Below are 15,131 nucleotides of genomic sequence, written 5' to 3' on the forward strand. Positions count from 1 at the left end.
ACATCATCGTCTGTCTCATTTACATGTTACTGAGTTGTGCATCACTGTTTTGTGAAAAATAGCGAAACTTTAAAATGTCATACACAATACACAGAACACCAAATTATATGAACCTCGATTAAGTTTAAACTGTTTATCGCATTTACAAGGACTGCAGAAGAGTAAGATGAAAATGTGTCAGTGTGACCTTTTCCTTTGACCTTTCGACCACAAAATCGATAGGCTTCCTGGGATCAAAGCTAGTATCATACAAACCAAATTATATGAGCCTAGGTTATTAAACTGAAGTTATCACGTTTACAAAGACTGCAGAAGGGTAAGATGAAAACATGTCATTGCAACCTTAACTGTAACCTTTTGACCTCAAAATCAATAGGCTCCCTGGGATCCATGCTAATATCATACATGTACACACCAAATTATACTGAAGTTATCAAGTTTACAAGGAAAAGTGAGCGTGATTCTATAATACGTCCTGTAGGACAGGTGTATAAAAAATAGTGATTCTATTCTATGACATCATCGGGCCTTGCATAATAATAGCATATCAACCTCATCATGCTTTTTGTTTTGTAAAAATATTAAACTTTAAAATATAATTTTTCAAATTCAATTTTCAATTTTCCAAATTATTTTGATGAAATGTCCATTATGTATGAGTGGTTGTTTGATTTATTGGAACTCTATTCACATCCAAATAACATCAAGGTGAACTTTCCCTTTAAATTTGTCTTGATAATTCACTGATACTTCCTTGTTTGTGCAGTTTTGTACTTAAATTCAGTTATGGTTAGAAAATTTATTATTGAACTTTGCTTCCTTTATTCTGCATAAAAGATTGTACATGTACATTGTGTAGGATTGTAATCTAGGTGTCGCTATAGTGTTGTTGTTTATACCCAAATCTTTATTTAAAGGTTCAGTTTTTGAAATCTTGACTTAAAGGGGCAAGTCCATCAGGCAAAAAAAGTGAAAGGATGAAAAGAGGAACATAATGCCAACAATTTCAGCATCCAAATTATTAATAGAATATGCAAATACGCAAGTACATGTAGGAGACGCCATGGCCATTGTGAATTATTGCTGAAATGTACATGAACCAGAGCTACCAAGTCTCACGCATTATGCGTGAGACTCAAGCATTTTGGACTCTTGTTCATCCCCTAAAATCTCTGTCTCACGCAACTATCACAGCCTATCCCCATATACATTGTACACCATGTCTGTGATCTCACTCAGATTCACAGAAAATCTCACGCTTAGCTGGTCTTTGAACTTGGCATCTCTGATGAACATTCATGAACTGAAAATGGTAACATGAACAAGAGTAGCTAGTGCATTTGTGTTCACAATAGAAACATGACATTGACAACCAAAGAACCTGACACTGGCTCTTTGGAATCACAATTTCGGATTTTATATCATATACATGTATTTGACAAAGCTGATAACCGAATTATTTATTCTTGTGCTATATTTCACCCATTACAACTAGTATTTTATCGAAGAGGGTGAGGTAGCTCACTCTTTTCCCCATAGACGCTGTAGTTAAGCGTCGGGCAAACCTCCACCATTATGTGTAGGACTAAAAAAAAATCAGAAAATGTTTTAAAAAACTCTATCAAGCAAAACGTTGTATCAATCTTTAAGTTGAAAGTCAATGCAGTACAGATATTAAAGAGGGTTTGGCTGACTGCGCATTTATGTGTGCGTAACTGCTGCTTGCTCTGCTACAGTAAATGTTTCCAATGGGATTTGTGCATTTTATCAAAAATTTGTATGGCATCACAATGAAAATCCCCACATTTTTCAGAAAATATAATGCCTAGGAATTGTACTTTCATTTTCTGCAAAAATTTTGAAATAATTTTTTTTCTCCAAAAATGACAATGGTTCGGACAATAGCCAATGGTTTGTGAAAATTAACTTTCACATTTGATGATTTCTTGTGACCACCCTTGGTATAGTTTGTTACATGTATAAAGTAATTTAAACAGGGCTCAAAATAAGTGGTTATCATCAGCAACAATAACAGCCAGCAGGCAACCCAAAGTCCTGCCATAGTTGCCCGGAAGACAACTATAAAGAAAACTCTGGATTTTTTTTTTTCAAAGAGAGAAAAAAATACGGAAAGCAAGCTTCAGACCATAAATTGTTCAAAACTATCATAGTCTTTGTTGTATATTGTATCCTTTTCTTTTCTTTGCACTAAAAAAAACAGGTATAAAGTGCATAATAAATTTTATTATCATCACCGTTTACAGTATCCTGGCTTACGTTTGGCGTAGCAGAAAAGCAGTCTTAACCTATAGACTAATGCTTGAAAAATAGTTTTGTACCCATAAGAAAAATAAAGGCAGTTGCTTTTTTATTTTGGTGCCCAAAACAGGCATATTGACCTACATCCATTAAAACATGTTTATATTTCATAAACAACTTCATGTACCTTTTTTTGATAGGATAAATACATTCATTTAATAAACAGGAATGGAGACAGGGAACAAGAGGGGCTTTAAAGCTTTATTGTGTTAGTCATGTCTTTCCTACAACTAATCGTGTCTGACAACAAAGGTCATACATTCACTCTCTTCCTTCTCAGCAATCATCCATTTCTCATTTCTTTGTAAGAAAGAAAAGGGAAGAAAGCAAGCAACATTGGTATTTTCCACCTGTTAAACTGCTCTTTCAAGTACGTATGTAATTTCCAATATTAACACAGCACAAAGAAATGTTCTTTGATCAATATGAAAACCCGTTGCCACTTCTGCAGTCTTCTGTTTGAGTAACAGAGATATCATTATTTGTTTGCCGTCACCTGTGCCTGGGAGGCGAAAACTGAATCACTAATACCCCTTTCATAGTGAGAGCCGAAGTGGAGTTAGTCCGGAGTCCAGGAGGAGTTACTCTACTTTGGAGGGCAATATGAAAATTCTGAGATTAGTTCGATCCGGATTCAAAGCGGAGTACTCAACCCACTTCGAGAAGAGGGTTACAAACGGAGTTACTCTGCACCGGAAATGCCGTATGCGCTTATCGCTGTGATTCGGCCACATGTATGGTGCGAACTCGCTTGGAAACCATGGCAATGAATGCGGATACACCGCTGCGGTGCTTGCCAATATGAAAGGGGGTTTAAAGTTGGTCCGCAGTACAAGCGGATCAACTCAACCCGGAGTTACTCTGGAGTAACTCCACTTCGCCTTCACTATGAAAGCGGTATAAGACCCCCAGGTCTCTCTATGTACATGTGTAAACAAAATGGGGGAGTGCAGGTGGACCACTACACTGTACACTGGGGTTTTCACTTGCTCATATACGAATAGTGCAGTGGGTAGTTACTCTTAACATGCAAAGGTGGTGACTCTCCTCTACACGGAGCCTCCATTTAACACCGATTGTTTTCCAAGTGCTGTAACATAGCCTGTATCTATGGAACAGGGGAGAGACGTTTTACATACATGTACAACACAGGCTTCAGTCATCCGTCTGTGATGGACTCGAACCCATGACCTTTGGTTCGACAGGCAGATGCACTTTTCAGACCACCTACAAATCTTCAACAGTTCTTCATTTTTTAAGATAAGCAAATGTGATTTATTTAAAATTAGCTTTTTCAATATGTCAGGAAAGTGTAGTTTGCTTTCAAAATTTTGATATTGAATGTGACTTAATTATTAAAAATTAGCACCAAGCTTTGCCAAATCTCTCGAGTGTATTTTTTGCATCTTCTTCTGACCCGGTGATCATATGTGCCCACTCATGTCCACAAATATTTTGCCTTTGACAATTGTATTAAAAACTCATTACATTTATGTAGATACTGTACATGTACAATTTTTTTTTGGGGGGGGAGCATCAAAATACCACACATGATCACATCATGCAAATGTTTTCCAAGTACCGGTATCCAATCTCTTAAGTTTGAGAAAACAAAAATAAATGTCCATCCCTTACATGTACAAACTAGACAACTATGTACATGAAGGTCATTTGATGACCCACATCCAGGGTTATCAAATAGGCCTACATACATGTACATGTAGGTATATTCCTTTAAATTCTATCTGATAAAAATATTTTACATGTACAGTAATATTGACAGGCCTTGAGGGGAATATCAAATATTTTGCCCACAATAAAATCATATTAGCCTAATAGTCTTTGGGTCTTGACTTTAGATGAGGGCAATATGGTTCTTTTTAAGTACAATATATTTGATGTTCCCCAAAGAAAAGTCAGTCAAAATTTTTATTTTTATTATTATTATCATTTATTTGCCGTCACCAAAGCCTGTGAGGCAAAAAGCAAACTGAATCACTGTAACCCCCAGGTCTCTCCTCCCGATATACATTTAACTGATTGGGGGAGTGCAAGTGGACCACTATACCACTCTTATACGAATAATGCAGTGGGTTTTTAACGTGCAAAGGTGGTGACTCTCCTCTACACGGGCCTCCATTTAACATCCTATCAGAGGGATGGAGTGTTTTTCACTGTAACATGGCCTGCAGCTATAATAGAACAGGGGAGAGATGTTTAAACACAATGCACTATCTTCAGTCATCAATCTGGGGTGGACTCGAACCCACGCTTTTTTGGTTCGACAGGCAGACGCTTTACCAATAATAATAATAATAATCCGCTTTTATATAGCGCTTAATCCATCGGAACGACGTTTCTAAGCGCTTTACAGATATATTATTACCCTGGTCATCGGATTCAATCAGTCATTCCCGCACACAATGTGTGCACATCCTCCACTCCCTGGGGAGTATTCCAGTCAGTCGCCTGTGAGGCGCACACAATACTGGACATGCTACAATGACTTTCACATCCTATTGGGTACCCATTTAGCACCTGGGTCGAGAGTGGCAAAGTGTGGATTAACGCCTTGCCAAAGGACGCCAGACCGCGGTGGGATTCGAACACACGACCCTCTGTTTACAAGGCGAGAGTCAGAACCACTACACCACGGCTCCTCCACTTACCAACTGAACCAACTTCACTCTTATTATAATCCAAATCTGACAATACATCTAGAGATGCCTCTGGCAGTCTCACCTGCATTGCATGATTCAATATAGCAGCAGTGCTGGCTTTGAAAACTAATATTCACAAAAAACACCATTCATATAATGATACAATACTAGGTTCATTGACAACAAATGACATTTGACCTTGATCATGCGACCTACATGTAAGACTTGTCAGTGATACTTGATTATCCCTATATCCACATTTTATAAACTATACCTACATGTATGAACTTTGAAAGTTATGAGTATGACAGCATTCTAATTACATGTACCTCCAAAATGGCCAAAGTTCAATGACCTATAAAATGACCTTTGACTTTGGTCATGTGACCTGAAACTTGCATGAGATGTTCAGTTATACATGTACTTATTTACTCTTATGTCCAAGTTTTATGAGCTACATGTAGATCCATACACTGTTAGAGTTATGATGGTTATTCAACAAATAACCCCAACATGGCCAAAGTCCATTGACCTTGGTCATGTGGCTTGAAACTCATGCAGGATGTTCAGTAATACTGGATTAACCTTACGTCCACGTTTCATGAACTAAGTACATATGGGCAATTCCACAGGTTGGGACAAATCTGTAACGTGAGTAACCGACACATTCCAAAGATTTGCCAGGAGCATAATAGAATTTCCCAAGTTTTGTTTTTATACAAAGGATAGTCAGACTGTGTACTTTGTTGTGATACAGAGATGTTTAGTGGACTATCAATAATAATGGAGTTACAGCTCCAAGTATGAGTCAAGGTGTCTCCAAATGTAACGTGAGTAACCGTGGAATAGCCCATATAGCTTTTGAAGTTATGATGACATTTCAAAAACTTAACCTTAGGTTTAGATTTTGATGTTGATTCCCCCAACATGGTCAAAGTTCATTGACCCGAACTGACATTTGACCTTGGTCATGTGATCTGAAACTCGGACAGGATTTTCAGTAATACTTGATTAACCTTATGGCCAAGTTTCATGAACTAGGTCCATATACTTTCTAAGTTATACTGTCATTTCAAAAACTTAACCTTTGGTTAAGATTTGGTGTTGTTGGTGGTGGTGATTTTTTACCTGATTGCTAAGACAGCGTGAATGCTTGTAAGCAAGCAACCAAAGGACCGACGGCTTAAAGTCCCCTCCGAAGGACCTGGTACTGAGGATTAATGCCTTACCAAAGGGCACTAGCGCACCAAGTGGGAATCGAACCAGGGTCACCAGAATACGAATCCCCCACTCTACCGACTGAGCTATCGCGCCTCCTGTTGACCCCGCCGCCGTCGTCAGAAAAGCGGCGACTACAGTCTTACGTTGCTTCCAGGTGAGACTAAAATCAAGAATTTTAAAACATTTTACCCTTTTAAGAATGGGACTCTATTTTGTCATGTTGAGCAGGCTGGGCCACAAAGCTTTACTATTGTGATGTACATGTAATTAAAATGTCGTCTCTGGCCTGGGAATTATATCCTATTTTGATTAGCATTATATGACGCATTACTCTTTCTACATGTATATCCTCAGATACTCTTGGATGTGAGACCAGGGAAAATACAAAGGTATATTTTGCATCATCTCTGTATACAAAATCAGTACGGGTATAGAGACCGAGTAAAATAAAAATAATATACATGTACATGTTCCCATCCCTTCAGATATTCATGAAATATAGGGCAATACAGTCTTGTAAATTACCAGCTCAGATATCTGATACAGGTAATAATAGGGGAGACTAGTTTAGTGCTGCAAGTCAGGCGGCATGTTCGGTTCGGCAGGGTTCAGCAATTTTTTTCAGAACTTTGGTTCGGTTCGGGGTTCGGCGATAAATGCCAAATCAAATTTAACATAAGAAAAATAAAAGTTCGCCGACCCACTACAATGACTTTTATTAATGATCTGTCATATACTTATAATAAATTTTGTTTCTAAAAAGAATAGTTATGAAAATTGTTGCATAACTTTCTCTCATTTTAATCTTTAAACAAAAAAATATGAGTCATTTCTACTTTCATTTTTAAAATGAAAATAAAAAAAAATCAGAAGAAAAAAATATTGATAACGAGAGAATCAGCACATAAACAGAATTACAAAGATCAGAATATTTTTTTTCCATGATTATTTCATGTAGCTATGATCATGATCGATTACAATGTCATTGCCAACGCAGCTTCTCAAATTGGAAAGTGTTGATCGGGAATGTCGAAACAGTAGACAAACAACCTCCATTACACTGTTATTATACTGGTAAATTCACATTCGCATGTGAAATGTTCAAGAAAGTCCCTATTTTCTGAAAAGTGGTTAAATCTGGTCAATCAATTACTTTAAAAAAATAAAATATCGGTCCATTCTTGGTCCGGAAAGATTGACGCTATGTGACTTCAAACATATTTCCAACACGAAAATGAGTACATGGGACTGTACTGTGTATTTTAGTGTTGTGAAATCATTCGGCGAAGATCGTCAGAACTAAGACGGAACTGATAATTTATCATTTCATTTTCAGTAATTGACCAGATTAAACCACTTTTTAGAAAATATTGACAACGGAAAAACGTTTCAAGTTCGGAATACGAATTTTACCTACAGGTATAATAGGAACTAAGAGCAGGTTGTTTGGACTTCCTGTTTCAACTTTCCTTATCAACCATTTCCGGAACATCGATCAGGGAACATGCGTTGATTTGGTTTGAATTTTTATCTTTTCTGTTTTTTCAACCTCATTCCTTCATCTCTTATTTATTTATCGTTTATATTAACATGGAAATTTCAGAAGGTGGAATATATATACTTTACCATTACTTTGTCAGTCACAAGGAATTAATTTATGTCTTGTCTTTCTTTTTAAAATACAAAACAAGAGCAATACGTGATTCAACTACACTTTTTAACTGAGTTAAGCTTAAAATGTCCCACATTTTATGAAGAAAAAATTAAATTCATGTTTATAAAAAAATTGAAAATGATAAAAATTTAATCAAACACAAGACCGAAGCTGTAATTTACGAAGAATGAATTTATGTCTGGTTCTTTTTCTTTATTAAATACAAAATGATTAGGGCCGATTACGAACATGATCGATTACGGCAATACATGTACGTAATCACACAATTTTATACCGAGTTTAGCTTCAAAATATCCCCTCATTTTATCAAGAAAAAATACATTCATGTTAAGAAAATATTCTTAAGTTGATAACAGTTCAATCAAAGATGAGATGGGAGCTATCATAGTGGATTTAAAAAAATATATTGAGTAGAATTCTTTTGGTGCACAATCACTAACCAATTTTTTTTAAAATTTTATACTTAAATCTATGAAGTCATCGTACTTATGCATTGCAAATTAACATACTTTTTTTTTTTTTACCGAACTACCGAACCAGGCCTTTACATTCGGTTCGGAAGTGCCAAGTTCGGCGAACTTCCGTTCGGTTCAGCAGTTCGGCTACAGCACTAGGGGAGACCGGGGTTAGTTGGAATGTGGGGTAAGTTGAAACATGGTAATTTTCTTTAAAGGTCAAGTCCACCTCAGAAAAATTTTGATTTGAATCATAGAGAAAAATCAGACAAGCACAATGCTGAAAATTTCATCAAAATCGGATGTAAAATAAGAAAGTTATGACATTTCAAAGTTTCGCTTATTTTTAACAAAAATATTATATGAACGAGCCAGTTACATCCAAATGAGAGAGTCAATGATGTCACTCACTCACTATTTCTTTTGTTTTTTATTGTTTGAATTATACAATATTTCAATTTTTACGAATTTGACGATTAGGACCTCCTTGCCTGAAGCACAAAATGTTAAAATAATGGAATTCCATGCGTTCAGGGAGGAATGAAACTTCATTTCACATGACAATGACGAGAAAATAAAAATATTTCATATTTCATATAGTAAAATACAAAAGAAATAGTGAGTGAGTGATGTCATCAGATTTGCATACGACCGAGATGTGCATATAACTATTTTGTGAAAAATAAGCGAAACTTTAAAATGCCATAACTTTCTTATTTTACATCAGATTTTGATGAAATTCTCAGTGTTATGCTTGTTGAATCTTTCTCTTTTTATTCAAATCAAGTTTTTGTTGGGGTGGACTTGTCCATTAAAGCCTTAAAATAAATTTATGCAATACTGCCCTCAATTTATTGCAATAATAATTCAACACTGTTGTATTATCAATAGCAATAAATTGAGGGCAGTATTGCATAAATTTATTTTACAGGCTTGAGAGAAAATTACATTGTTTCAACTTACCCCGCGTTCCAACTAACCCAGGTTTCCCCTACTCTCCAGTCTCACCCAACATCTACAGTGTACAACAAATTCTCTTCTTCCTTTTCATTATCTGCTCATTAAATCTGTCGTAGAACTTTTTGCAAATTTCATTTCTCAAAACTTTAAAAATTGACTTTCGCAATTGGTATCTCTCAAGGTCAGAGGGGTCTGTTTAAAGGTATAAAAGACCCCTGTTACATCTGAAAGTTTCCTACCCGAGACCCGACCGAGTCCACTTGCAACCTTGACTGGATTATTGGTGGATTAGCTTCGCGAACGGACCGAGTCCGAAATGTGGTCTGTTTACATCACAGTGTTCATTCCCTCTATCTGTACTGTTTCGTGCGGCATCCGATCTAGGCTCCGAGTAATTCGCGCGCGCTAATTGAAGTTACCCGAGATTCTGAAAGAATGCTGATGATCCCAGCAGTCGTTGAAGATATGATCGACTTGAAAAGGATACGTTTAAAATGCTTCTTTTCACTCAAATCAAAGACTTTATCAATCACAATTCACATGTCGCATGCCGCAAAAACATTCGAAGAACGACGGGGCTGGGGAGGGAATAGCACGCACTATGACGTAATTTGACAGCTGGCGAACGGACCGAGATAGGTTCGAAAGCTTGTGTGCGTTTACATCTACGAATCGGTGGACCGGGGCCGGCCCGATACCTACCCGAGACTACCGCTGGATGTGGTCTCGGGTAGGTTCGCTAAAAGGTGGCCCGAGGTAGGTTTGGGATGTTTACATCTGATTTCTTTCCGACCCGAGGTAGGCCCCGGGCCGGCCCGAGGTAGGGAATCTCTCAGATGTAACAGGGGTCTAAGAGAGCACCATTCCAGTGAATGCTAGTTTTTAAAGTACCCCATAAGTTTGAAGATATTATCATCTCAGTTACCATTTGTATTTCCTTCCTCATCAATTATCCATTATTATCAGTCAAGTTATTTACATTCTCATCACTTTGGCTGTGTTTATGCTTCCACTTTTCATGCCAGAATCAGCGTTTCCAAACGTGATTAGTCCAAAACACGGTTGCGTCCATGCTTACTTTCATTTAAACGCTGTTTCAAAACGCCAATCGTAAACTCACAAAAAGGTGCGTTTGTAAACGTCGTTTGACCAGAATCAGGCTTTCTGGGGAAGTATAAACAGAACCACGATCGTAAACGTGTTTAAATGACGTCATTTGGTACATGCTTCCGGTGAGATGAAAATCTGCGGGCAAATACAGTTGTATTGCTCCATGTTATCTCCACGTAATAACAACAATCGGAAAAAAAACTTTCGAAAAAAGGCGCGCCCAATTTGACCTCGCTTTACGATGTGAAGCCAGCTGGAGATCATGATTTGCTCTGAAAAGTTAAGCATAAACAGTACTCCTAGAACCACGTTTACGATCGGCGTTTTGAATCGACGTTTGAAATCACTGATTCTGTCCTCACAACGGAAGCATAAACACACCCTTATACTCTTCAGCACATCATTTGTTTACTAAGGCCGTGTTTATGCTTCCACTTTTCAGGCCAGAATCAGCGTTTCCAAAGGTGATTAGTCCAAAACATGGTTGCGTCCATGGTAAACTCACAAAAAGGTGCGTTTGTAAACGTCGTTTGACCAGAATCAGGCTTTCTGGGAAAGTATAAACAGAACGACGATCGTAAACGTGTTTAAATGACGTCATTTGGTACTTGCTTCCGGTGAGATGAAAATCCGCGGGCAAATACATCTTATCTCACGTAATAACAACACTCGGAAAAAACTTTCGAAAAAAAGGCGCGCCCAATTTGACCTCGAAGCCAGCTGGAGATCGTGATTTCGCCTCAGAAATTTAAGCATAAATAGCACTCCCAGAACCACGTTAACGATTGGCGTTTTGAATCGGAGTTTGAAAACGCTGATTCTGTCCTCGCAATGGAAGCATAAACACACCTTAAGTGCTATAAACTCTTGAGTTATTTTCTGTCTGATGTGTTATTCTCTCTCACATGTAATTAAGAGTGTCCATCCAGACAATAAAATCTAAGATATACATGAAGCGGGACTCACAAAGCTGATATTGTAATATATGTTGAAGAAGGAAAGCAGTAAGGTTGGTTTGAAGAGATAGAATGATCAAGACAGAAAGAATTGGATGGAGGGTGTGTCATCACAGGACAGATGTAAGAAGGAAATGATGACTGAAATCAATACATACCTGACTGATAATGTGAAATCACCTGGATTACTCTTACTTGGTCGACACAGAAAGCATCCATCAAAACCATTGTTTAGAAGGAGCTGTTCAGCTTCCATTCCTGATATATTTGGATGGAACCATCTGCAGTTGAACAAAGAATAAAAGTTTAATTAATAATGGATTTCTTTTACTATTTGAAGACATTAGATACAGGTAAATGGAGAATTTCTATATAAAGCGCTTGTTTCAATTAATAATCATAATAATCCATATATTCATAGGGTGCTTTCATACATGTACAGTACATTGAACATATTGACAGGCTTTTCCAGATTTAGTATTACCTCGATCATCAGACTCAATCAGTTATTGCTGTATAAAACATACATGTCTGTACATCTCCCTGCGGAGTACATGTGAAAAAAAGTGCAACACCTAATAATGGCAGTCTTGCCTGCATTACCGGATTCAATATACATGTAGCAGCATTGCTGCCTTCAGATTATTCACAAAAACACCATTTATATTCATAATAAAATACTGTTCATTAACCTTACAAGACCTTCAACCTTGGTCATGTGACCTGCAACTTGCACAGGATGTTCAATGATACTTGATTATTGATACTTGATTAGTGTTACAAAAAAAGTTCCTTTTTCCTTTAGGGAAAATCAAAGAGTTCTGTTTCAATGACTTCTTTCTGATGGAAATTACATCTTCTCATTCAAGATTGTACACTCACAAAACAAATCCATTCACATGTATTGACATTTGTCACTTTTGTCTCTGATAAGGAGTGCAGGGATTAGAGAACAATGGTACTTAAAATGTTTTGTAGACGTCTACAAGGAAATATCAAACACTGAATATACATAACGTGTAACCAAACCGCCCATTACAGACTGTTTAAAGGAGAATGAAACGTTTGGAACAAGATAGCTTGTGTAAAAACAGAAAAATCTAAGAAACAGACAATGAAAGTTTGAGAAAAATCGGACAAATCATGAGAAAGTTATGAGCATTTGAACATTGTGATCACTAATGCTATAGAGATCCTCAAATTGGCAATGCGACAAAGATGTGTGATGTCACTTGTGAACAACTCTCCCCATTACTTTTAAATTGTCTCTTTCACAACATCTATCAGTAGATCATGTAATACTAACTTTTAAAGAAAACATCATGGATAAAGAGTTTGTATCACCATAAGAAAAAGCAAAAAGAGACATTTTGAGGATATTTTATAGTCCATGTTCAAATAAAATTGGAATCAGTATTTTACATGTATGTGTGTTATACACAAAGAAAACTGAGACCTTCGCACCCAAGCATGATTTTTGCATCCAATATGATTCTATAATGTATATTTACATCAGGACAATTTAGACATACAGTTATAGATATATAATTGTAATTTATATATGCAATTAATTCTAAAGCACGCTAGCCCCAGATTGATCAGATATGTGCTATGCCTGCGCTATGTTACTATACAGTCATTGTGAGTATGTGACACATTCTTGACCTAAGTTCAGGAAAGAAATAATTCTCGAAAATGAAATCATGTCTATGTCAGGTATATTTGAAGCATTTTCTAAATCGTTAAACCATTAATTTCACATATTAAGTGTCAAAATTAAGCACACAAAGTGCACAGTGGTCATCACAAGGGGAAAAGGTACGTGGAAAATACCACCTTATACCAGTATGGGACTACGGTAGATATCCGTCCCACAGACACAGGGATCAGCCCGTGGGCGCACACTAAAATTTATCATTTTGAGGCTCGCATGCTACATGTAGGAATGAACTTGATTTTTCTTTCAATTACGAAACTCATTGTGGAAAAGGTTATCCAACATGCATTGGCATACTCTTACAATTTATCGTCATGTACATGTATCACTAACACAAAAATGAGAATACATGTATAACCCTTCTTTGGGAGAACAATTAGTAAGTTGTTCGAATCTAACAATTTTCTTTATAGAATATAATAAAAATTTGCCCGATTTCAAATGCCTGCAGCCATTTTCTAAAAAATAGAATAAAAAAATCCACTAATGCTCTCAGTTAGGGAAAATTATATGAAATGTACTAAGATGCTATAAAAAAATGAAAAATAAACTACGTATTGAAAATAAGGATTTTGCCAAGTTATATCAAATTTCTGCTATATTTTCATCAATTTTGGGATTGCATCAAAGTGACTGATAATTCAAAGTCTTACCAACACTTGTTTGTAATTTGGTATATGTTGGTACACTGATAGTCAATATAAACCTTCATAGCCTTACTAAACTTTAATGATTCCATTGTTTTTAGGATTTTAATATCGCAGACATTTTGGAGAGTGAGCAAAGCGATGCTAACAAGCGTCGCTAACAATATTGCTCGGCGAGAAGGCCTTTTAATGGCGCGCTCCGCTGAGTTGAGGCTGTTACATGGGTAAAGCACTTTCACTGATCAAAAAATGCGAATATAAACAAGCTCACAGGAGAATAGGACCTGTTAGAAATTGAAGCCACCGCTAATGGTTCCTCCTACCTCTCATAAAGTTTCGAGCTGAAAAAAATATTGTGAGCAGTGAGGAGCGGGCAATTTTCCGCTCTCACAAAGTTCACCCCCTCTCCAACAACGCCCAGTCAAAGTATGACACCGCTAGACACAAGCTCGATGATGCTTGGGTTCGCTTGGCTAACGCAGAAATCTTGAAAGCTGGACCACTTCTGCAGTGATGAAATGTTGCACAAACTTTGGTAGAGCCTAGAGCGGTTACATGTATATGCGTTTTACGAGCGTACACAGGATTGCTGGAAAGGTGTTGGGCGTTGAAGCAGCAATCAATTGAGGTGATGAACTTTGGTTTGGCATTGGTATGGAGGTATCAATGCTAACCAACACTCGCTACCGTTATTAAAAAGCAACGCAAGCTTCAGTGGTGCACCAGTAAGGAAACTCCTGTGTTTTCAATTTGTTTTTCTGTTTTGCGCGCGATGATGAGCATTGTCGAAATTCGATCCCCTCTCCCTACCATTCAAGGACTGCTCGAGCAAAGTTCTGGCAGTGTGACCACTCACTTTCTTTTATAACAGCAATTTTTGTAAATTGTGCTATTCCCTTCTTGATTATTTAGCCCTGCAAATAAGTCTGGTTTAATAGCTGAGTAATTAAAGTCTGGGATTAAGGGTCACTGTGAGAAAAGAAACCAGGCCAAGCTACATACATGTAAGAACGATGCTCAATGTACAGGAGCCATAATACAATTTTCTGATGCAAGAGTTGTAAACAAACATTGATTTCTATTAATGACATGTATATACCAGTAACCAGCTGGTTTAATGATGCTAATTAGTGCATAATACATGTATCTGTCAGCATCGAACACGGGTCATATTCAATAATATTTGAACAGCAACTTGATCTGGCTCCTTTAAAATGACAACTGACAATTCACATTACACCAAAAAAAGAAGAAAAAAAATATAATAAACAGTTAGTTAAAAACTTGATATCCCCATTTATTTGATCACACATTCCCCCCCCCTCCCCCCACTCCTTTGAACTACATACATGTAATACCCAGTTGTTCCATTGATTTTCCTGCTTTGCGTAGATGTGTGTGTTATTCTGAA

The 15,131-nt window shown here is 37.1% G+C and overlaps 1 protein-coding gene across 1 annotated transcript in view; it reads right to left on the reverse strand.

Annotated features, from left to right (window-relative positions):
- LOC121427246 (tyrosine-protein phosphatase non-receptor type 11-like) overlaps window positions 1-15,131 on the reverse strand; it is a 60,595-nt gene that overhangs the window by 28,486 nt on the left and 16,978 nt on the right. Inside the window, exon 2 of the mRNA XM_041623562.1 lies at window positions 11,515-11,637. Coding sequence (XP_041479496.1) covers window positions 11,515-11,637 — 123 coding nt within the window. The remainder of the gene's footprint in view (window positions 1-11,514; window positions 11,638-15,131) is intronic.

The sequence above is a fragment of the Lytechinus variegatus genome, chromosome 14 (assembly GCF_018143015.1).
Source record: "Lytechinus variegatus isolate NC3 chromosome 14, Lvar_3.0, whole genome shotgun sequence".
In the NCBI taxonomy this organism is placed as follows: Eukaryota; Metazoa; Echinodermata; class Echinoidea; order Temnopleuroida; family Toxopneustidae; genus Lytechinus; species Lytechinus variegatus.